Genomic DNA, 24,611 nt, shown 5'->3' with positions numbered 1-24,611 from the left:
AAAAAACCCTCCCATATTTGAACTCTCACTGCACCATCTTAGACAATTATTTCCTTCTTCAAGTACAGATTCAAACATGCATAGTACTCCAGGTGTGGTCTCATCAAAGACCTAACTGCAGCAAGCCCTCTTTGTTCTTGTATTCAAATTCTCTTGAAGTGAAGGACAACACTCTAGTTGGCTTTCTAATTACTTGCTGTACCTACACACTTGTTTTCTGTGAATTATGAAAAAGGATACCCTAATCTCTTTTAATACATAGCCTCTCATTTAAAGTAAGGTAAGGTGTGGGCATAGAGGAAAGAGAATAAAGGAGGTGTGAGGGTGAGAGCGAGAAAGAAATAGCAAAAGTATTCATTGACTAGTTTATCCCATATTTTGGTGGTACTAATGTGTTTTAGAACTAGATTTTTTTTCCCTTTATTGCATCAGCAAACAGTTACCAGATTCTACAGTGAGATGAATGGCACTTGGTCTGTTTCTTTGTTAGTTTAATCCTCCCACTTTCTCCAAACAAAAGGAGTAGCCATGGGCACCCGCATGAGCCCCAGCTATGCCTGCCTCTTCGTAGGGTATGTGGAACAATCCATCTTCCGCAACTACACTGGCCCCACCCCCCATCTTTTCCTTCGCTACATTGATGACTGTATCGGCGCTACCTCGTGCTCCCACGAGGAGGTTGAACAGTTCATCCACTACACTAACACCTTGCACCCCGACCTCAAATTCACCTGGACAGTCTCGGACTCCTCCCTCCCCTTCCTAGACCTTTCTGTTTCAATCTCAGGTGACCGAATCAACACGGACATCTACTACAAACCAACCGACTCCCACAGCTACCTGGACTACACCTCCTCCCATCCTGCCCCCTGTAAAAACGCCATCCCATTCTCCCAATTCCTTCGTCTCCGCCGCATCTGCTCCCAGGAGGACCAGTTCAAAATACGTACAACACAGATGGCCTCCTTCTTCAAGGACCGCAATTTCCCCCCCGACGTGGTCGACAGTGCCCTCCACCGCATCTCCTCCACTTCCCGCTCCTCCGCCCTTGAGCCCCGCCCCTCCAACCGCCACCAGGACAGAACCCCACTGGTCCTCACCTACCACCCCACCAATCTCCATGTACAGCGCATCATCCGCCGTCACTTCCGCCACCTCCAAACAGACCCCAGCACCAAGGATATATTTCCCTCCCCTCCCCTATCAGCTTTCCGTAGAGACCACTCCCTCCGCGACTCCCTTGTCAGATCCACATCCCCCACCGACCCAACCTCCACTCCCGGCACCTTCCCTTGCAACCGCAGGAGGTGCAACACTTGCGCCCACACCTCCCCCCTCACTTCTCTCCAAGGCCCCAAAGGAAACTTCCATATCCGCCACAGATTCACCTGCACCTCCACCCACATCATCTACTGCATCCGCTGCAGCCTCCTCTATATTGGGGAGACAGGCCGCCTACTTGCGGAGTGATTCAGAGAGCACCTCTGGGCCACCCGGACGAACCAACCCAACCACCCTGTAGCACAGCATTTCAACTCCCCCTCCCACTCCACCGAGGATATGCAGGTCATTGGACTCATCCACCGCCAAACCACAACAACGCGACGGTCGGAGGAGGAGCGTCTTATCTTCCGACTGGGAACCCTCCAACCACAGGGGATGAACTTGGACTTCACCAGTTTCTTCATCCCCCCTCCCCCCACCTTGTCTCAGCCGAGTCCCTCCAGCCCGGCACCGCCTTCCTGACCTGCAGTCTTCTTCTTGACCTCTCCGCCTCCATCCTACTCCGACTTATCACCCTCACCTTGACCTCTTTCCACCTATCACATTTCCAATGCCCCTCCTCCAAGTCCCTCCTCCCTACCTTTTATCTTCTCCTGCTGAACACTCTCTGCTCATTCCTGAAGAAGGGCCTGTGCCCGAAACGTCGAATCTCCTGTTCCCTAGATGCTGCCTGACCTGCTGTGCTGTTCCAGCAATAAAGTTTCAACTTTGATCTCCAGCATCTGCAGACCTCACTTTCTCCTCTTTGTTAGTTTAAGCTGACGGAGGGATTCTAGTTCATTGGGGATTAAGATACAGTGATTCAATCATCACATTGCAAGAGGGAAGGTGATAAGCAATGACTGTTCAATCTGAAGGAATGTACAGTGGAATCATCAGCAAAAGATAACTGGAAAATCAGATGACATGTGGAGGATTGAATGATAACAGGAAAAACTTCACAGAATTTTCCCAGAAAAGAGGCAAGCCATCATCAACTGCAGAAACTGAATACTCTGAGATGAAGTAATTTATAAGTGAGAAGCAGCATGACAGTTTCCTGTTTCATTCCACAGGGTGTCAAATATGCAAAACAATAGCAGATGATTTAACAAGATGTTGAAGAGCAGCATTTCTCACAACACGAGCAACAATACTACTAGTGGAATGACCATATTCTGCCAACTCGTCAGACCTTTCAAGGTGATGTTTAATTTGAACATGTTGCAACTTGAGCAACTAGTGAAAAGCAAGAGCAGAACTTCAACGGTGAAATAACTCCACAGAGGCTGGTATCCTGTCACCAGGTTCCCCGTTATTTACACATAGAGAGACTGCGACACTGATCCAGCTCCCTCAGAGCCAGCTCCGAGTGAACAGGACATTCCTGTGCTTACCTGTCAGCCAGGGCTCCCTGATTGCACCAGATTAACAGCCCCAATCAGGGGACTTATTCTCTGATGTCTACTTGGTTGAACTCATTACAATCACGATAAAGGAGTTTCAATGAAGAACAAAACAAAGAGACAAAACGCACCATGATATATAATATAAAGCAAGGTGAGCCGAACAGCTTTAGTAGTAAAACCCAATCACATTCTTCTTACCTTTTCAGTTTCTTGTAAGTAAAGCAGAGCTATGTCACCAGCTTTTTCATAACATGTAATTATTTCTTGCTCGGTATCAGGCTGCAGATCATTTCTTGGCGATGCTGCCATTACTAGTTTCTCCAGACACAAACCTAGGGAGACAAAATACACTTAGACATGCTTGCTTATAAACTGTACTGGGTTTGAATGCCTCAATGGCACAATGGTGAAGTGTGCCAAATTCAGCTGTATGCTCCATGGCCAAATATTTAATTGTTAACCTGCAGTGAGTCTGCCCAAATCAAGAGAAACTAGAGGAAACTACAAATAGTTTCAGAATCAGAGGCCGAGTCAAGGTACAAGGCATGCATCTACTACAAGAAAAAACCATGCTAAACATCTTTATTGATATACGTAAAAGGAATTTTAAAAAGCAATGAGATTATGAAAGAAAATATTAGGAGAGAGAATCAAAATTTGGTGACTTTGAAGAGGAGCTTTAAAAGTGGGGAGAGAGTTAGATGACAAAATTATAGGGGCTTAAGGAGAGGATTTCAAATTTTGGACCTCTCAGAAATGAAAAAAGAAAATACCTTGTAATCTGTCCCTTCTGTAGACTATCTCATTGTTTTTGGAATTATCTTTCTTTGAAGACAATGTCCAGTTACAAAAATAACCTCCAGCACTTCAGCTCCTAGCTGCAAGCTCAAGGTCAGGCCTTAGTAATGGACCTACATGTTGCTGTATGACCTTCCTGATGAAGGGCTTTTGCCCAAAACATCAATTTTTCTGCTCCTCGGATGCTGCCTGACCTGCTGTGCTTTTCCAGCACACCTTTAATCTAAACTCTGGTTTCCAGCATCTGCAGTCCTCACTTTTGCCATGTTGCTGTATCCTGCCAAGTGTCTTTGTTAAAAATTTACATTTCTCTGATCCAAGCAATTAAGAGGTCTGTGTCTTTAATCTGTATAGATTCAACATCCAAACTCTTTCCCAAGAGTATACATTCAGCAGACAACTTACAGGCTCATAGGAAGAGAACTACTCCCTACCATAATAGGTGTGGTGACTTTGTTAGGCATTACTAAACAAATTACTCAATATTCTTAGAAGTAATAGAAAACAAATCATGGCTGGGTGACTTGATCAACATGAAGTGTGGTTAATATTATGCGCACATACTTTGAAAAAGAGTTTGATACTGTAGAAATAGATTTGTTAAAAGGATTAAAAGGATGGTTGCAGTATGGATATAGAATCTTCAAAGTGCAGGAGTCAGTCAATAGTGGTGAATGGTGGTTTTTCAAACTTGAAGTATAAAGTTTAGAGTGGCACTCCCCAGGAATCAGTATTAGGACCACTGCTCTTTGAGACATTAATTGCCTGGACTTGATAAACAGCAAATTATAAAGTTGATAGATAATATAAAGTTCAGAAATGTAACATTGAATAAGAAGGATTGTAACAAACTTCATAGACTGATGTCATAAAACAAAAATTACTAACAGAGAGGTGTGCAGTGACACAGTTCGGTAGGAAAAATATGGAGGTTAATTATAAACTAAATTCGGGAGGCACAGTGACTCAGTGGTTAGCACTGTTGCCTCAACGCCAGGGACCGGGTTTGATTCCAGCCTCGGGCGACCGTCTGGAGTTTGCACATTCTCCCCATGTCTGCATGGGTTTCCTCCCAGTCCAAATATGTGCAGGTTAGGGTGAATTGGCCTTGCTAAACTGCCCATAGTGTTAGGTCCATTAATCACAGGGAAATGGGTCTGGGTGGGTTACTCTTCAGAGGGTCAGTATGGACTTGTTGGGCCAAATGGCCAGTTCCCATGCTGTACAGAATATTTCTAATCTTAATGACAATTTTATAAGGTGTACAGGGAGACTGGGGGCGTATCTTTGAAGGTTGCAGGATGGGTTGAGAAGGCCGTTAGAAAAAGTAGGCGGAATAATTTCATACTTTAATTTTATAAATAAACAGAACATAAAATGTAAGATGTAAGACTAAATGTTTAACAAATACTAGTTAAATTTGAACTAGAGTACAATATTCAATTCTGGATCACCACTCTAAACAAGATATCAAGGGCTTAAAGAGGGTGCACAGGAAAATTCCTGGGTTGGCACCAAGATTGAAGGGTTTCACATGTCTGAATAATCTGGAGAAGCTGAGTTTGCTCTCCTAAAACAACAGAAGAGATTAAGAGAAGATTTGATTGAAGTGTTTAAAATTCTGATGGTTTGGATAGTGTAAATAAAGAAAAAAATACTTTCAGTGGCAGAAGAATTGGTAATTAGAGGTCACAGATTTAAGGTTCTAGCAAAAGATCCAGAACAAGCAGAAGGAAATCTTTGCAAAGCTGATGTGGAGGTGCCACTGTTGCACTGGGGTGGACAAAGTTAAGAATCACACAACACCAGGCTATAATCCAACAGGTTTATTTGAAAGTACAAGCTTTCAGAGTGTTGCTCCTACGTCAGGTAGCGTCTTGGACGAAGCTGCACTCCAAAAGTTTGTACTTCCGAATAAACCTGTTGGACTATAACCTGGTGTTGTGTGATTTTTAACTTTCTTTGTAAAAACACAGCAAGTTGTTGCGATCTAGAATGCATTGCTTTAAAAGTGTGGTGGAGAAAGTTTCAAACTCAGTTGTTAATTTTAAACACTATTTCAATAATTGTTTTTGTTCAGCAAAGGTATTAAGCGAATGGACCAAAGGCAGGTACATGAAGTTATGCCATAAAGCAGCCATGAGCTCAGTGAATGATGGAAAAGCCTCAAGGAGCTGAATGGCCTATTCCTGATCTTACGTGTTTCTAATATTAAAACTCCAAAGGAAATCAGCTCAATATATTAAGGAAAAAAAAGATAGGACTAACAAGGAAATTGTGGGGAGTGAGGTAACAAGATACCTCTACTTATGTTGTATCATTCAGAATTGCTAACTTATTGCACCGAACTGAACCCAGCTGTGAGCAGAGAAAATCTGAACAGTTGTAGTCAGGCAGATATCCAAAATGGTATACTCTTGCATGGATTTGAAATGTCCTTGACAAGTGTAGGATGTGCAGTGTTGTTTTGAATTCATCGTGTTGAGTCAACAAGCTGAATTCAGAACAACAGTAGCCCCACCAGCCGGTGAAACCACTCGCAGTGACAGCAGCTCTGAAATATAAAGGGGTTGCCATGCACTCTTGCAACAGCAACTTCCAGCAGATTGCCATAGAAACTGGGTTGTTAACTACCACAATTTATTCATTTTTTAAAATAGCACACCACAGTAAAATATTTTGACTAGAAAATGTTCAGCCAGCAGGTATTTGCCATTTGCACTGCAGAAAATTCAAAATGCCCCATTTCTGTTCTTATACATGGTGATGGTTTTAATCAATTTCTTTTGTTGCCATAGAAACTTGATATGAGCAGACAAACCTTTCTTGAGAAAAACAACAAAGCCGCAGCATCTCAAATGTTTCTTATAAAATGTAACTGCAATGATGTTTACAACCCTCCAGCAGTGACTTCAATAGCAGAACTAATTCTAACAACTTACTGCATAATTTGGAACATCATTCACAACAGCTTATACAAACCCCTCTAATGCAGAGAACATTCGTTCCCTTCACAGAGAGGAAATAAATGCCAAATGAAGTGGGACAATTCTGAAGCAGTGGTTGAAAACACTCTTTTAAAATAAAAGATTATGGAGACCTTAAGAGGGACAGAGAAACAGCAAGGTTTTTAAAGAACGTTCTAAGAGAGGGATCAAGGTAGACAACAGTTCTGCCATCAACTATGGAGCAGGGGGCAATTATAATGCAGGCTTGAAAGCTGAAATGAGGAGCTAAATGAGCTTGCAGGTTAGGGGTAAAATATGGCAAGTTTTGCAAAATGAAGACAAAGACTTTCATCAGTCAGAAATGGAGACAGATGAGGACAGGAGAGATTTTGAATTAGATTTAGCACAAGACATAGGTCACCTTGTAGCATATAGTTCAACTCAGAAAACTATATGGCAAAAAAATGGTGTATTTAAATACAGTGCCTTTCACAATGTCAGGAACTCCTAAAGCATTTTACCGTTAACAAAGTATATTCTAAGCATGGTCACTGTTGGAAAAACAGGAAATGTGGCATTCTACTTCTGTACAGCAAATTCCCAAAAACAGTAATGTGGTCATATTCAGATAACAACTGTCATTGAAAAGACAGATTAAATGATAATTCCCTTCTAGGTGCTCAAGGTAAAACTCTCTTCCTCAAAATAATCCTATGGGATCTTTTGCATCCACCTGAGAGGGTACAGGGAGCTTTGTATTAATATCTCAACCAAGCAATAGGAAATATAGAAACAGCACAAGGGTTTTAACCACCGTGAGTTGAGGTAATGAAAGTGGCAAGCAAGTTTGAGTTGAAGTTACATTGTCTTACATGTCATCAGGATGTATCAAGAACATGATTGCGGATGACGCTGGCCAGATACAACATGCAAAGATAACAGTAAAACCTCAAAGAACCTATCCCGGATACTACAGAAAGGTTAGTAATAGAAGCAACATGTTGGTAGAGACGCACAGTGGCAATCTTGCAAAGGAAGATATATGCTGAACTGCGCAGAGGTGAGGCATCAGAAAAGGATGGAGTGAATTACAAATAAGATAAAGGAGAAGTTGAGAGATTATCTGCTTTGTCCAGATTTTCCGACCATATTTTATGCTGACTATAGATATAAGCGTGAGAAACATTTATTGAGATCCAGCTTCTTGACAGGTATATGGTTGAAACTAGGGAAAATGAGAGGACCTCTAGGACCATTGCTGTCAGACAGTTGGGGATTTTTAAGTGATATACTGGGAGATAAAGTAAAAAGTGAACGATAAAACACTCTTCTAAAAGCTTATTAGAAGAGGGATGCCTGAGCCAATCATGATTATGCCACATTGTGAATATTGTGTACAGTTCTGGTCACAATACCAGAAGGATGTGGAGGGTTTGGAGAGGGTACAGGTATTAGTTATGAGGAGTGATTGAACGTAGTTTGTTTTCACTTGAAAGGCATAGGGTGAGGATCTGATAGAAGTGTACAAAATTATGAGAGGCATGGCTAGTCAAAGTCTTTTTCCCAGGGTAGAAATGTTAATTAAAACAAAAACTAACAAACTGTGGATGCTGGAAATCAGAAACAAAAATAAAAATTGCTGGAAAAGCTCAGCAAGTCTGGCAACTTTGATTTCTCTCCACAGATGCTAAGGTTTCAGGCCCAGCGACCCCTCCTCAGACCTGAACGTTAACTGAGTTCTCTCCACAGATGCTGCCAGATCTGCTGTGCTTTTCCAGCAATTTCTGTTTTGTTTTAGAAATATCAATTACTAAGGAACACAGGTTTAAGGTAAAAGGAGATGAGTTTAAAAGAGATGTAAGGAGCAGGTGTCTTTTACATAGAGGGTGATAAGTGTCTGGAATGCACTGCCAGAGGTGGTGGTGGAGATGAATACAATAGCAATGGTCAACAGGCATCTTGCCAATGTATGAATAGAGGGATATGGACTGCAAGAGGCAAAAGGTTTCTTGATTAGAAAAGCATCAGATGTTGGCACAGTCGTGGTTGACTGAAGCGGCCTGTTCCTGTGGTGTATTGTTTTTTGTTCTTTGAAGAGGAATTCAATGTTTTTCTTTCAGTTGTTACTGAGAAATTCAAATAAATTGTAAAGTTCTTTTTTCGGTTTGCCATATGATGGGTTGCACTGCAAACTTTTAATATAACGAGATGTGTTTCCGGGAAATTAGGGAGATTTATGCCAGGTTAGGAGTTGTAAACGAGTGTTATGGAAAAGATAAAGACAATTACCAACACCAGATTGCCTACATATTCACTACCAAACCAGAACAGATCTATTAAATGCCAACAAGGACCCACTCTTCATAACAGCAAGTAGTGATTGTAATTTGGAACAACTTCATCCGTCAAAGTGTCAAGACCCTATATTCAACCGTGGAATCATGCTGCACAGAAACAGACCCTTCAGTCCAACAAGTCCATGCCAACCATGTTCCCAAACTAAACGAGCCCCACTTTTTTTTTGTGTTTGGGCAACATCCCTCCAAACCATTCCTGCTCATGCACATATCCAAATGTGTTTTGAATACTGCAACTGTACCTGCTTCCACCACTTCCTCTAGCAGTTCATTCCACACACAAACCACCCTTTGCGTAAAAAGGCTGCCCCACATGTCCTTTTTAAATCTCTCTACTCTCACCTTAAAAATATGTGAGGCTTTGAACTCTGTCACCTTAGGGAAAAGAACCTCATGATTTTATAAAGTGCTATAAGGTCACCCCCTCTTACATGTCAGTGAAACAAATTCCAGCCGATCCAGCCTATTTTTATACCTCAAACTGTCCATTCCTGGCGGCATCCTGGTAAAGCTCTTCTGAGCCTCTCAAGTTTAATATCTTTCCTGCAGCAAGGTGACCAGAGCTACACACAGTACTATAGAACAGGACTCACCAACATGCTACAAAACCTCACCATGACATCCCGAATCCTATACTCAAAGATTTGAGTGATGAAGGCAAGCATACTAACTGTCGTCTTAACCACCCTGTCTATCAGTGACACAAATTTTGGATGTAGGTTTGCTCGCTGAGCTTGGAGGTTCATTTCCATACATTTTGTTACCTTACTAGGTAACATCTTCAGTGGGCCTCATGCAAAGCAATGCTGAAAATTCCTGCTTTCTATTTATATGTTTGGGGGTTTCTTTGGGTTGGTGATGTCATTTCCTGTGGTAATGTTATTTCCTGTGGTGAAGTCACTTCCTGTTCCTTTTCTCAGGGGGTGGTAGATGGGGTCTAACTCGATGTGTTTGTTGATAGAGTTCCAGTTGGCTTCTAGGAATTCTCATGCGTGTCTTTGTTTAGCTTGTCCTAGGATGGATGTGTTGTCCCAGTAGAAGGGGTGTCCTTCCTCATCCGTATGTGAGGATACTAGTGAGAGAGGGTCATGTCTATTTGTGGCTAGTTGGTGTTCACGTATCCCAGTGGCTAGTTTTCTGCCTGTTTGTCCAATGTAGTGTTTGTTACCGTCCTTGCATGGTATTTTGTAAATGACATTAGTTTTGCTCATTGTCTGTATGGTGTCTTTCAAGTTCATTTGCTGCTGTTTTAGTGTGTTATTGTGGACTACCATGATGCCAAGGGGTCTGAGTAGTCTGGCAGTCATTTCTGAAATGTCCTTGATGTAGGGGAGAGTGGCTAGGGTTTCTGGACGTGTTTTGGGTTTGTTGCTGAGAAATAGGCAGACTGTGTTCATTGGGTACCCATTCTTTTTGAATACACTGATTTTCCTCTGTTCTGCGTAGTCCCTCTGTGCTGCAGTGTGTGTTGGCTCGTTGAAATAATGTTCCGATGCAGCTTCGTTTGTGGATGTTGGGATGATTGCTTCTGTAGTTCAATATTTGGTCTGTATGGGATAATAGAACATTACAGCGCAGTACAGGCCCTTCAGCCCTCGATGTTGCGTCGACCAGTCATACCAATCTGAAGCCCATCTAACCTACACTATTCCATGTACGTCCATATGTTGTTTTTCTGTAGATGCTGGTTTGAAGTTCCCCATTGGCTGTTCGCTCTACTGTGACATTTAGAAATGGCAATTTGTTGTTGTTTTCCTCCTCAGTGAATTTTATGCCAATAAGTGTAGTATTGATGGTCTTGAAGGTTTCCTCTAACTTGTTTCATTTAGTGATGACAAAGGTGTCATCCACGTAGCGGACCCAGAGTTTGGGTTGGATGGTCGGCAGAGCTGTTTGCTCAACTCTCTGCATTACTACCTCTGCTAAGAACCCTGATATTGGAGATCCCATGAGTGTTCCATTGGTTTGTCTGTAGGTTTTGTTGTTGAAGGTGAAGTGGGTGGTAAGGCATAGGTCCACTAGCTTGATGATATTCTCCTTATTGAAGAAGTTAGTGGTGTTTTGTGTATGTGTCTTTGGGTCTTCTAATAGTGTAGTCAATGTTTCCTTTGCCAGGTTTATGTTGATTGAAGTAAACAGGGCTGTTACATCAAAGGAGACCATTATTTCAATCTCTTCTAGCTTAGTATCTTTGGTCTTCATGGATTCTTGGGTGCAGTGGATGGAGTGGCGTGAGCCTTCTAAAGTGTTTTAGTCTTTGGTGTAGCTCCTTGGCCAGTCTGTAAGTTGGTGTTCCAGGTAGTGAGACTATGGACTGAGGGGGGCTCCTGGTTTGAGAATTTTGGGTAATCCGTAAAAGCGTGGTGTGTTGGATCCGTCTGGTTTCATTTTTTAGAAGTTGGTCTTATTTATTTGTCCAGATTTCTGAAGGTTTTGAGTAGGGCTGTGATTCAGTTCTCTAGTTGTGGGGTCGGGTCTATCGCTACTTGTTGCTAAGTGTTGGTATCCTTAAATAGTGCGTTCGCTTTTTCAATATAGTCTCTTCGATTTAGAATGACTGTCAAGCGTCCTTTGTCTGCAGGGAGGATAACAATATTTCTTTCTTTTTTTTAGTCTTTCCAGTGCTTTCCTTTCTTGTGTATTGAGTGTTTCTCCTTCCTTTTTTCTACTTAATGTTGGTGCGACTACCTGTCTGATGGTTTGTTGGGTTTCTTCTATGAGTTGGTTGTCTTTTAGTGTTGTGTCTAATGCAGCTAAGAAATCTTTCTTGTCCGCAACCTGGCAGTTGTAATTTAATCCTCTTACTAAGATGGCTTTTTCAGTGTCTATTAAGGGTTGGTCAGATAAGTTTTATATCCATGCTTCTGTGTTGTCATTGTTACTTTGTGTAAGTTTGTCTAGTTTTTACTGCAGGTCTAGTTTTTTCATTTTTTGTGATTGTCGCTGTCTAATATCTATGGTTTGTTGTACTGTGTCTGTCCATTCACGGTCTGTTGCATGACTGAGTAAAGATTTTTGATGCAAAATTTCCCAGTTGTATTTACGGAGTGTATTGTGGGCATCATTAATCATTTCTCTAAGCATTCTGCAGCTGTTTTGCTTTACTATTCTTGTGGCTAGTGGGGTGTTAAGGGGAGGTTTGCATTGAAGACATTTAGATAGTACCTGTTTCCTTAGGCATTTGTGCAGGAAGTACAGCTGTTGCGGGTGGCACTCTGTTGGATGGCATTCGTTTCCCATTTTCGGGCCATTTTTAGCGTATTGTGCCCATAGGTCTTAGCGAGTTTTGAGAAGATTTGAAGCTCGGGTTGAGGTTTTGGATGTAAGTTTGCTCGCTGAGCTGCAAGGTTCATTTCCAGACATTTTGTTACCTTACTAGGTAACATCTTCAGTGGACATCATATGAGGCACTGCTAACAATTCCTGCTTTCTATTTATATGTTTGGGGTTTCTTTGGGTTGGTGATGTCATTTCCTGTGGTGAAGTCACTTCCTGTGGTGAAGTCATTTCCTGTTCCTTTTCTCAAGGGGTGGTAGATGGGGTCTAACTCAATGTGTTTGTTGATAGAGTTCTGGTTGGAATGCCATGCTTCTAGGAATTCTTGTGCGTGTCTTTGTTTGGCTTGTCCTAGGATGGATGTGTTGTCCCAGTCGAAGGGGTGTCCTTCCTCATCCATATGTGTGGATACTAGTGAGAGAGGGTCATATCTTTCTGTGGCTAATTGGTGTTCATGTATCCTAGTGGCTAGTTTTCTGCCTGTTTGTCCAATGTAGTGTTTCTTACAGTCCTTGCACAGTATTTTGTAAATGACATTAGTTTTGCTTATTGTCACTATAGGGTTTTTCAAATTCATTAGCTGCTGTTATAGCGTGTTGGTGGGTTTGTGGGCTACTCAGACCCCTTAGCATCATGGTAGCCGTGCAAGGACTGTAACAAACTATATTGGACAAACAGGCAAAAAACTAGCCACCAGGATACATGAACATCAACTAGCCATAAAAAAACATGACCCTCTCTCAATAGTATCCTCACATATGGATGAGGAAGGACAACACTTCGACGAGGACAATACATCCATCCTAGGACAAGCCAAACAAAGCCACACACGAGAATTCCTAGAAGCTTGGCATTCCAATTGGAACTCTATCAACAAACACATCGAGTCAGACCCCATCTACTACCCCCTACCCAGGGCCCTACCATTAATTGGACAAGTCTTGCCCTTGTTTGTTTTACCAAAATGCAATATCTCACAATTATCCAAATTAAACTCCATCTTCCACTCCTGAGCCCACTGACCCAACTGATTAAGATTTCTTTGTATTCTGAGATAACCTTCTTCACTGTCCATGAGACAACCAACTTTGCCCTCTAAATTCACCGCTTCCAAATACATATCTTTGAAACCTCCCGTGGAATACACCTCCACCACTCTCCCATCAAGCACACTCCAAATCCTAACAACTCTGAGTAAAGAAGTTTCTCATCGCATTCCTAGCTCTCTTGCTGACAATCTTGAAATTGTGACCCCTAGTTACTGACATACCATCTAGTGGAAACAGAATGTCCTGCTTTACCCTGTCAAAATTGATCGTAATTTTTAACACCTCAATAAGGTCATCTCTTAATCTTCTCTGCTCCAAGAAGAATGAACCCAATTTCTCTTCATTTTACCTTGCATTCAAAATCCCTCACTGTAGCAAATCTCCTTTGAATTTTCTCCAAGGCTTTAATACCCTTCCTTAAATAGGATGCCCAGAACTGAACACAATACTCCAAATGTAGTCTTACCAATGCTCTGTAGAGGTGTAGCATCACTTCCATGCTTTTATATTTTATGCCTCTACTTATAAACCCAAGGACCCTACAAGCCTTCTTAATAACAGCTTCAACTTATCTGGCCACCTTCACAGAATTATGCACTTGAACCCTAGGTCCCTCTGTTCCTGTACTCCCCTCAAAGTTGTACCATTGAGCCTGTTTCGACCATAACAAAATGCATTACCTTACATTTCTGTGCATTTAAATTCATCTGCCAGATGTCTGCCCATTTGACCAACTTGTCAATGTCCCTCGGCGATACTTTAAGGGTAACTGAATGTTTAAATTTGAATTGAACGGATGGCCGGACGGACGGATGAACGAACGAATGAATGAATAAATGAATTGAATGAATGAGCAGTGAAATGGGAGTAATGGAAGATTAAGGTAAATAGAGTATTAAGGTATATCGAGTAAGAGCAGTGAAATGGGAATAATGGAAGATGAAGGTATATCGAGTAAGAGCAGTGAAATGGGAATAATGGAAGATGAAGGTATATCGAGTAAGAGTATCTCCAAGGGACATTGACAAATTGGTCAAATGGGCAGACGTCTGGCAGATGAATTTAAATGCACAGAAATGTAATTTAATGTTTTAATTTCACTGTGTTGCAAATCCAATGATAATGAAGCTGATTTGGTTTGCTATTCCTGTGTTGTAACAACAATAATAGAAACTTTATCATTTTAATTACAAGCCTAACATCATAGAACCTTTTACCTCATTGGGCTGAAGTAATATCCGAAATCTCAGCCATCAGAGATACTGTCCCCAAGTTTCATGCTAATTTATATCACTGTTTAACCAGACTTTTTCAACAGTTTTGATTACTATACAAAATTTAGATCACTTTGCTCGCATCTTTCACAAAATCTTAAAACTGGAATACTATTTTATTAAAGGTTTATAGCAAAGAATGAAAGACATTTCAGCCATCAGGTATTCACCAACTTCCATTACTTCCAATTCACTGCTCTTACTCGATATACCTTAATCTTCCATTACTCCCACATCACTGCTCTTACTCGATATACCTTAATCTTCCATTACTCCCATTTCACTGCTCTTACTCGATATACCTTCATCTTCCATTACTCCCATTTCACTGCTCTTACTCTATTTACCTTAATCTTCCATTACTCCCATTTTACTGCTCTTACTCGATATACCTTAATCTTCCATTACTCCCAATTCACTGCTCTTACTCGATATACCTTCATCTTCCATTACTCCCATTTCACTGCTCTTACTCTATTTACCTTAATCTTCCATTACTCCCATTTTACTGCTCTTACTCAATATACCTTAATCTTCCATTACTCCCAATTCACTGCTCTTACTCGATATACCTTAATCTTCCATTACTCCCATTTCAATGCTCTTACTCGATATACCTTAATCGGCTTCTCGGTTCTTGAAATTCTTCTCCTACAGTCACCTACAATACTCGCTTTGCCAATGAACAACACTCCAAACTTTCCATCAGCTATCAGTATTTCATTCAAGCAACTGACCTTCAGACAAGCACCAACTAGCTATCTATCATTGTAAATGAACACTCCTTTCTCATATCTACATATGCAGAGGCATAATCAGGAGCAGAAACCCTTCCAAGCCCACATCTGGAAGTTACAGAGCTCTCAACAGCAACTAGATAGAGATCACTGGAAACAGGAGGCGCCAGTCAGTCCCTAGGGTTTGGTCGGCCTTTTGATTAAACCATTAATTAAATAATTAGATCATTAGAAAACAACCACACAAGATCCACCTCCATTGATACCCCCTGTCCAAATCTATTGATCTCATTCTTGAAACTAATGTACTTGACTAGCATCTGTGAACTTCAAAGCGAGTTCAAGATTTCCATTAGCCTTTGAGAGAGAAAACATTTCCTGACCTCACTTCTAAATAGCTCTAATTCAAGTTTGTCTGTAATACTTAAGCAGAAATTTTCTCTACCTGCACTATCATTTTAAAAAACTTTGATTTAAAGTTGACATATAAATTACAAGCCATATTTTTGCAATTGCCTTCATAATTTAATACTTTAAGCCCTATCATCATTCTAATGAATCTAATCTATCCAATCTTACAAAGGATTGACATATTCTACTGGAGATGAGGTCCCCAGAACTTAAAGAAAACAATGGTGGTAGGGGCATGATGCTGAAGGGAGTTGATCAACGGCCATGAATTTTCCTTTCACAATGTGCGGTCAATCTACTTTGACCCCTTGCTGAATATATACCCAATGATGTGGGCACCAGTGGGAAAGGTACAGTCCAATCCTGCGGCAGCAGGGGTCTGAAGTCATGTCAGTAATTGGTATGGACTAGGACTGGCAAGTTTGGTTGGGTACCTTGCAAGAGGATTCATCACAAGACACACCCACATCGACTTCCTCTGCAGCAATCTCCATGCCCGCCACTGGATCTGACACATCCACCCTCCCGTGTAAATCAGGAATCGAGCAGACCCTTCATTAGCCAAGTGGATGATCCTCGACTTTAGTTTTTATGATTAATGAGTACTCAAAGATGCAAAAGGAATACAAAAACAATTGCTTTTACTTTTATTATTGCCCTTCAGTTTTCTCCTAGGTTAACTGTACAGCATCCAAAAGATCATCTTTAATTCCGAGAGACTTCAAGCCAAACCTGGAGGCTGGCAGCCATTATTACCATTACCTTCCGGCTACTGAGTACAATCTAAGACCCCAGTCTGTAATTATCAATATAACATGCATTAGGTTCAAAGACACAGTTAAGTCCTGTTGAGGATAGTGCTTCCCTGAACAATTTGCAACTAGCAGGACAAGGATTAGAATTCAGACATTACCCATCAGACAGACAGGCTTTTATATTTAAAAATAAGGATGACGCCTTCCAATATCAGAATGGATGAGATGCAGCGAACTGCAAATATCAATCTTGTCGACAGCATGAAGATACAGAGAGTGGATTGTACCATTATCTGTCATAGAGACAGTTTAATAAGGATTTTATGACAAAATCTCATCAGATCTGCAACTACACTGGGTCCCATGGAGACACTGTACTTGTTACCATGGCAACACGACCTCTGACAATACAGAATTTCAATGGGACAACTGATGAGCAAAATTTAACCTTTTGCATTCTCACTAGCCTGTGCAGATCAGTACTCAGCAAACTAATCCTAAAATGAGACAACACAGCAGAAGACCATGCTTCTGATTGTGTTTGTTCTGGTTCTTTGAAGAGTTCTCTAATTTGTCCTGGTCTCTGCTCTCTGCACACCCCTGCAAACTTCTGCCCATCAAATTTTGCCCTTGATTATTGATCTGCTTTCTCCAACATTTCAGGAAGGGCATTCCAGACCATAATTCAATATATAAAAATTTCTATCTATCTCGTGCCCCTCATCATTCCCTGCAAGACTGACTCTTCTGTCAGACTCTTCTATCTCCCACCTAACACAGACTACCTTTTGTTCTTATCAGACTCACTGCTGCTCAAATCCTAATACATCTTTCACTCTTCTGAGTTCTGTTCACCAACATTAACTTCTCTGTCCACAAATGTTGCTTGACCTGTTGAGTAATTACAGCATTTTCAGTTTTTATTTCAGGTTTGTAACAGCATTTTGCTGATTTGTGGTTGGCAGAGGTCATATTCAAATATTCAGTGCATTCATGACACAAAACCTCCCCAGCTTCAGAGTTAAATAAGTAAACTCCCTCAAAGGCTACCAAAATGTTTGCTGTGGGGAATATGTAGGGGTGCTCTACTGAAGTTAGGGGAATGATATATAACAATAGATGTGGGCCTTATTCAGCCTTTTGAGTATATTTGTCTACTTAATTACATTATTGTTTAGACTAATGGGAATTGCTGCTTCAGTTATCAGGGAGCAGCTGGTGCTCTGTTTATTCAGATAGTCCGGGATCCTAGTATTCCTGTATATTGGGGCCTGAGGTATCGACATTTAGATTCAAGTCTAGAACCAATGACTTCTCTGACCTGCTTGGTTTCTACAGTGTGAAAGTGATACGCAACAACATCAAACCGTCACTAGCAAATTCTGGACCTCACGATTGATGGCTACAAATGCAGCCGAGGCTCTCAGTTGTGGAATTCCATCCCATCCTCATTTACGACTCTACTCAAAATCCATCTCTTTCACCTATTTTTTTTTGGTTTAGTGTCAATTATGACATAACGTGCCTCATTGTATTAAAGGCACTACACAAATGCAACCTGTTATGTGCAGTAAAGTGTTGGGTCAGATTATACTGCAGTTTCATCTCATTTGTAACACTGGTATAGGGAATGAATGATCATGTGATCCATAACCATTGTGAATTTGACTGAAATCTCCACTGCAGCTAACATTTTGATGTTAGGAAACTAGACTCCTGACAGCCTGGAGGAGTCTTTTCACAGAAATTTTAGTGTCAAACAGCATCAGCAGCAAGTGATAGAGCTAAGAGATTCCACAGATCAGATCTAAGCTCCGGCATCCTGCTAAATCCAGTCATATATAGTGATGGACAATTGAACATCTCACTGGAGGAGGCACCACAAATATCCCCTTGCTCAATGGTGAGCAGCCTAACACATCAGTACAAAAGGTAAGGCTGAGGCGTTTGCTACAACCAGCAGCTGGAGATATCGAGTCGATGATCTATCTCAGTCCCCCTGGGGTTCCTAGCATCACAGATACCAGTTTTCAGCCAATTCAGTTCACTCCACAGGATATGAAGGAAGTGCTAAAGGCATTGAATGCTACAAAGACTATGGTCCCAGGCAAAATTCCAGCAACAGTAATGACGATATGCACTTGACAACTAGCTGAGTCTGTAGACAAGCTATTCCAATATAGCTACAAAGCTGGCATCTATCTAGCAATTTGGAAAATTATACAGGAGTGAGCTGTACACATAAAAAAAGGACAAATTGAACTCTCCCACTTACCACACCATCAGTCAAGTTTTGGAATGCATCATCAACAGTGCTATCATGTAATACATATGTAGTGATCATCTGCTCACTGTTCAGTTTGATTTTCACTAAAACAATGCAGTTCCTGATCTCATTACAGTCTTGGTTCAAACACTGACGAAAGTTTTGAAGGCCAGAGAATAGGTGAGGTTGACTGTCCTTTGACAACAAAGCTACATTTGACAGACTGTGGCAGGAGGACACCAGCAAAACTACAGTGAATGAGCATCAGAAGTAAAGTTCCATTAGTATTAAGGATATCAGTTCTAGGAAATCTCTGTAGGCGTTCTCCAGGGTTGAGTCCTAGGTCTAACTATGTTAGCTGCTTCATCAATAACCTTCCCTCCATCAAAAGGTCATACATTAGTGGCGATGTATGCTACTGATTGGACAATGCTGAGGACAATTAATGATCCCTCAGATATTGAACCAATCCATGTCCAAGGGCAGGAAGACCGGGACAAGTGAAAGTAATATTTGCATGACACACGTCAGGTAATAATAGTCTCCAATAAGACAGAATCTAAATATTTCCCCTTGACATTCAATGGCGTTACCATCACTGAATCTCCAACTATCAACATCCTGGGGATTACCAATGACCAGAAATTCAACTGGATTCGCCATATAAATACTGTGGCTACAAGATCAGATCAGAGGCTGGGAATCCTGCAGCCAGTAACTTACCTAACTCCCCAAAGCAAGTCCACCAGCCACAAGACACAAGTCAGGAATGTGATAGAATCCTCCCCACTTGCAGCTCCAATAACATTCAATAAGCTTGATACCATCAAGGCTGAAGTAGCCTGTTTGATTGCACCATATCCACAAACATACACTTCCTCTACCACCAATGCTCAGTAGAAGTAACAAGCACAATCTAGAAGATTCAATGCAGAAATTCACCAACGCTCCTTAGGCAGCACCATCCAAACTTGTGACCACTATGATCTAAAAGGACAAGGATGGCAGATTTATGAGATACTATCACTTGCAAGTTTCTTCCCAAGTCCATAATCATTCTGAACTGGAAATAAAAGTTTCAATAAGACAACCTCTTGTTCCTCTAATCTCCAAAGGCTACAAACCTAACCTTTCCTCATAACTCCTCCATCCCAGCAATCAGTGGAGTGAACTTCTTCTAAGTGCATCTGATGCTTCAAGAAAGAAGACCACGATGGTAACACAATACTCCAAACACTGTCTCACGAATTCCCCTACTTTTATTCTAGCTGTGGGTTGATAAATACTCCTCTTTGTGCAGAGCAAATTAGCCTTGATCTCAACTAAGGGTGGCTGTAGAGGACACCACATTTGGATTCAGCACCTTTACTATTTTTGACGAAGGAGAGATTTATGCCTTGAAATTTTTACACCAGTGAGACATCAATGATTTCTGAAGCGTAGTGACTTTGATAATGGAAGATTGGTGGGAGCCAACTTACTCACACTAATTTTCAGCCATAAGTGATGGATGAGGGATAAATCCTGGCCGGCACATTCAAAACACCACGGAATATTTTATATCCACACTAGAGAGCAAACGGGAGCTTTGTTTAAACATCACATCTGTAAGACAATTTACCCAATAGTGCAGCACTCCTTAGTACTACACAATACTAGATTTTGCACTCAAGTTCCTGGAGGCTGGAAAGTGAACCAACATCTGACTCAGAAGAAATACAGGTATCCCCCGCTTTTCAAATGTTCACTTTACGCCAATTTGCTTTTACAAAAGACCTACTTTAGTACATGTTTTCACTAACTGAAAGGATTTTTGCTTTTATGAAAAACCGCGTGCAGCGAGAGTGGCGCCGCCAAACACTTTCCCCAAGAATTACACTCAGCATCAAGTCGCTACAGCTTTGAAATGTGTCTGTGAGCATCTGTGCTTTATCTCGATTTATTTTGTGCATCCGTTAGCAAGATGTGTCCTAAGATATCAGAAAAGCCTAAGAGAGCTCGTAAGGCTGTTATGCTTAGCGTAAAACTGGATATAATTAAGCGTTTCAATTAGATTAGATTCCCTACAGTATGGAAACTGACCCTTCAGCCCAACACTTCCACAACAATCCTCTGAAGAGCAACCCACCCAGACCCACTCTCCTACCCTATATTAATCCCTGACTAATGCACCTAACACTATTGGCAATTTAGCATGGCCAATTCACCTGACCTGCACATCTTTGGATTTTGGAAGAAAACAGGAGCACCCGGAGGAAACCCACGCAGACACAGGGAGAATGTGCAAACTCCAGACAGACAGTCACCCGAGACAGGAATTGAACCCGGGGTCCCTGGCACTGTGAGGCAGCAGTGCTAACCACTGAGCCGCTATGTGCATGCACTGAAACTTGCCTGCATCCACCCTTCATACTATTTAAACGCAGAGACAAAGAATCTTGAAAGCTGCCAAAGTTGCTATTGGTTCTGCTCGTAGCAAAATGGTCTCCTTTAGTCAGCATCCAGTAATGGATAAAATGGAAAATCGATTGCTTGACTGGATTGATGAGTAAACAAACTGCGGTGTTCTGGTAAGTTATCTTATACTTAAGGAGAAATCAGTCAGTCTTTTTAATTAGCTGAAACAGAGAGCACTGAACGATGGTGATGAAAGTATTGCAAAAGTGGAATTTAAAGGTAGTCATGATGGTTTGATTGGTTTTTGAGGCGAGGGCAGCTTCATAGCTCAAAGGTTACTGGAAGGAGTGACACTGAAGCTGCCAAAAAGTTCCCAGAAGAACTGAAGAAAACAATTACAGAAGGTGATTATTCATATAAGCAAGTGTTTAACTGTGTCGAAACTGGAATTTAATTGGAAAAAATTGCTGAGCAAGACATTTATTTTGTTAGAAGAAAAGCAGGCTAAGGGACACAAGGCATTGAAGGACAGGTTTATCCTAATGCCTATTATTAATGCCACTGGTGATGCTGTCCTTAGGGTTCTAGTAGTGTCCCATTCAAAAAATCCGAGGGCACTTAAAGGCATTGATAAGAATACACTTCCTGTTGTATTTCATTCACGTCCAAGCGGTTAGAATACCCAAATGGTTTTTTTCAAGAATGAGTGGATATGTTAGTCTTTTTGTTGAAAAATACTGTCGAGAAAATAACCTCGATAATAGGTGTCTTGTGATTGTTGATAATTGTGCTGCTCACCCACCTGGCATCGCTCAGTATGGCGGTAACATTCGTGTTATGTTCTTACCACCAAATACAACCATGTGACCAAAGCCTAATAGCCACAATTAAGGGTTACTACATGCAAAACGTTTTATTGTAAGTCCCATTGACAGGCTGGGCAACTCCAAAGCATCTTTGCAAGAGATCTGGAAACAGTACAATATAAAATTGGCAATCACCAATCTTGGAGATGCTCACAATGGACTACCAGTCTCGATGAGAAATGGTGTTTGGAGAAAACGGTGTCCCGAAGATTTTAAAGGCTTCAAACCGACGACAAAAAAATGGCAATAGTGACTTCGGCTAAGGAAGTTGGGTTTGTGGAAGTTGACAATGAAGAGGTTTTGGCATCCCATGACCAAGAACTGACTGATGAAGAGCTGATGAAATTGCAAGAGGAAAGGATACGAATTGAAACTGTACGCAATAGCGAACAGCGCAAAAGAGAAGTCAACCAGGAACAGAACATGAAGCACTTGCGTGAGATTTTCACTATGACTGACAGTGCTGCAATGATTGCGTAAAAGTATGACTTTAATTTTGAAAAGGCACATAGGTTTAGGGCAGGCTTGCAGGATGTTTTGAAGTGTACAAAGAACTGTATGATAGAAAAATGTGTGAGGCTAAGCAGTCAAGCATCCTGTTGCATTTCAAGCCTTCCACATCAGCCACAGCAGATGATGACCCTCAACTTTCAACATGGAGGCAGGCAGACAGAGAAGAAAGTTTAGACATTAGTGATCTGCCTGCCCTGATGGATTCAGGAGACAAGGGGATGTTAATAGATGACCCTCTTGAATTGAATTGAACTTATTGTCATGTGCACCGAGGCACAGTGAAAAGCTTTGTCTTGCGAGCAACACAGGCAGATCACAGAGTTAAATAGCATAGATAAGTAAATAATAGGTAAACAGCGGCAAATCAAAACCACAGGTACAAGCGAATGCTAAGCGTTTGAGTGTCCATTCAGTATTCTAACAACAGTAGGGTAGAAACTGTTTCGAAACTGGCTGGTGCGTGTTCAGACTTCTGTACCTTCTCCCTGATGGTAGGGGGTGTAGAAAAGCGTTGCCAGGGTGGGATGGATCTTTGAGAATGCTGGTGGCCTTTTCTCGACAGTAGGCCTTGTAGATGGATTCTATAGATGGGAGGTTGGCCTTTGTGATTGTGCGGGCCAAGTTCACCACTCTCTGTAACCATCTCTGATCTTGAATGGTACAGCTGCCATACCAGGTAGTGATACATCCAGACAGAATGCTCTCGATGGCACAACTATAAAAGTTGGCAAGGGTATTCGCTGCCATTCCAAATTTCCTCAGCTACCTGAGGAAAAGGAGACGTTGTTGGGCTTTTGTAACCAGTGCATCCACATGAAGAGTCCAAGAAAGCTTGTTGTTGACGACCACTCTCTCTCTTACACCCCACTTTCCTATACCTCCCACCACCCCAACCCCCAACAGCCTTTACCATATGTTAACGTTAGTTTAGGTTTGTGTGTTATTTGGTATGACTTGGTAGAGTTAATTTTCCCACATAAATTAACAGTAATTGCTTCTTCACTTTATGCCATTTCAGCTTACAAACTGTTTCATAGGAACTTTCTACTTTCAGATAGCAGGGGACACCTAAGTACTACATTCTGATCCACACCTGAGAGGCATAGGTATTGTCAAAAGAAGAATCTGAGAAACATAGGTTTCCAATTATTACAGCAGAGGAAACCGAAAGAGATCAGTTTGAGGATGGTGTGACTGCTTGTCCTTTAGGACTCATTACTTAACACATGGTGCATTTATTCAGAGACGAGCCTGGCTTCCAGTTTAAAAACATTGTTGGATGTGCAATGTCAAGCTACACTGAGAGGAAGCAATCATGCTCAAGATATTGGTTTTTGTTTTAAATTGTAATATGGATACAAAAGATCTCACAACATTTATTTTTATTCATTCATGGGAAGTCATCATCACTGTCTGGGCCAGTATTTATCGCCCGTCTCTGACTGCTCATCAAAGTGGGGTTCAAGAAGGTGCCATCTTGGATCACTGTAGCCCATTTGATATATGTACACCCATGATGCTGTTAGGGAGTTCCAAGATTTTCCCCCAGTGACACTTAAGGAATTGTGATATATTTTCAAGTCAAGATGGTGAAGCTTGGAAGGGAACTTGCAGGTGGTGTTTTATCCACTGTCCTCATTCTGCTGAATGGTAGTCATCATGGCGTTGGAAGGTGCATCAAAGAAGCCTTGGTAAATTTCTGCAGTGTATCTTGTACATGGTACACACCGCTGCTACTGAGTGCTGGTGGTGGAGGGAATGAACGTTTGTGCATGTGGTACCAATCAAGTGGGCTGCTTTGATCTGGATGGAGTCAAGCTTCTTGAGTGCTGTTGGAGCTGCACTCATCCGGGGAAGTGGGGAGTACTCTATCACACTCCTGACTTATATCTTCTAAATGGTGGGGACAGACTTTGGGGAGCCAGAAGGTGCAGTATTTGTTGCAGTATTTCTAGCTTCTGACACGCTTTTGTAGCTACAGTAGTTATTCAGACAACTTTCTCTGATTCTCAATGACTCCAGTTTAGCTAGAGCTCCTCGATTACACGCTTGATCAAATGTGGCCTTGACTTTAGAGGCAGGCACTCTCACCACACCTCTAGAATTCAGCTCTTCTCTCAATGTTTGAACTATGGTTATAACAGAGGTCACGAGCCCAGTGGCATTGACAAAACCCAAACTGAGCTTCAGTGATGAAATTATGAAGCAAGCGCTGCCCGATAACACTGTTGATGACAATTTGCAATGATCAAGAGTAGAAATGATGAGGTGGTCACTGGCTGGATAGATTTC

The 24,611-nt window shown here is 41.5% G+C and overlaps 1 protein-coding gene across 2 annotated transcripts in view; it reads right to left on the bottom strand.

Annotated features, from left to right (window-relative positions):
• The window catches only part of ttc7b (tetratricopeptide repeat domain 7B), a 371,811-nt gene that overhangs the window by 325,134 nt on the left and 22,066 nt on the right, over positions 1-24,611 (bottom strand). For both annotated transcript variants that reach the window (XM_043696948.2, XM_043696949.2), the window contains exon 4: positions 2,871-3,004. In XM_043696948.2, coding sequence (XP_043552883.2) covers positions 2,871-3,004 — 134 coding nt within the window. The remainder of the gene's footprint in view (positions 1-2,870; positions 3,005-24,611) is intronic.

Source organism: Chiloscyllium plagiosum, unplaced genomic scaffold, assembly GCF_037043375.1.
Source record: "Chiloscyllium plagiosum isolate Xiang-an unplaced genomic scaffold, Cpla_swu_hap1 HiC_scaffold_8, whole genome shotgun sequence".
NCBI classification, from domain to species: Eukaryota; Metazoa; Chordata; class Chondrichthyes; order Orectolobiformes; family Hemiscylliidae; genus Chiloscyllium; species Chiloscyllium plagiosum.
Note: the sequence above shows the minus strand (reverse complement) of the source record. Positions and strands in the feature narration are given on the sequence as shown.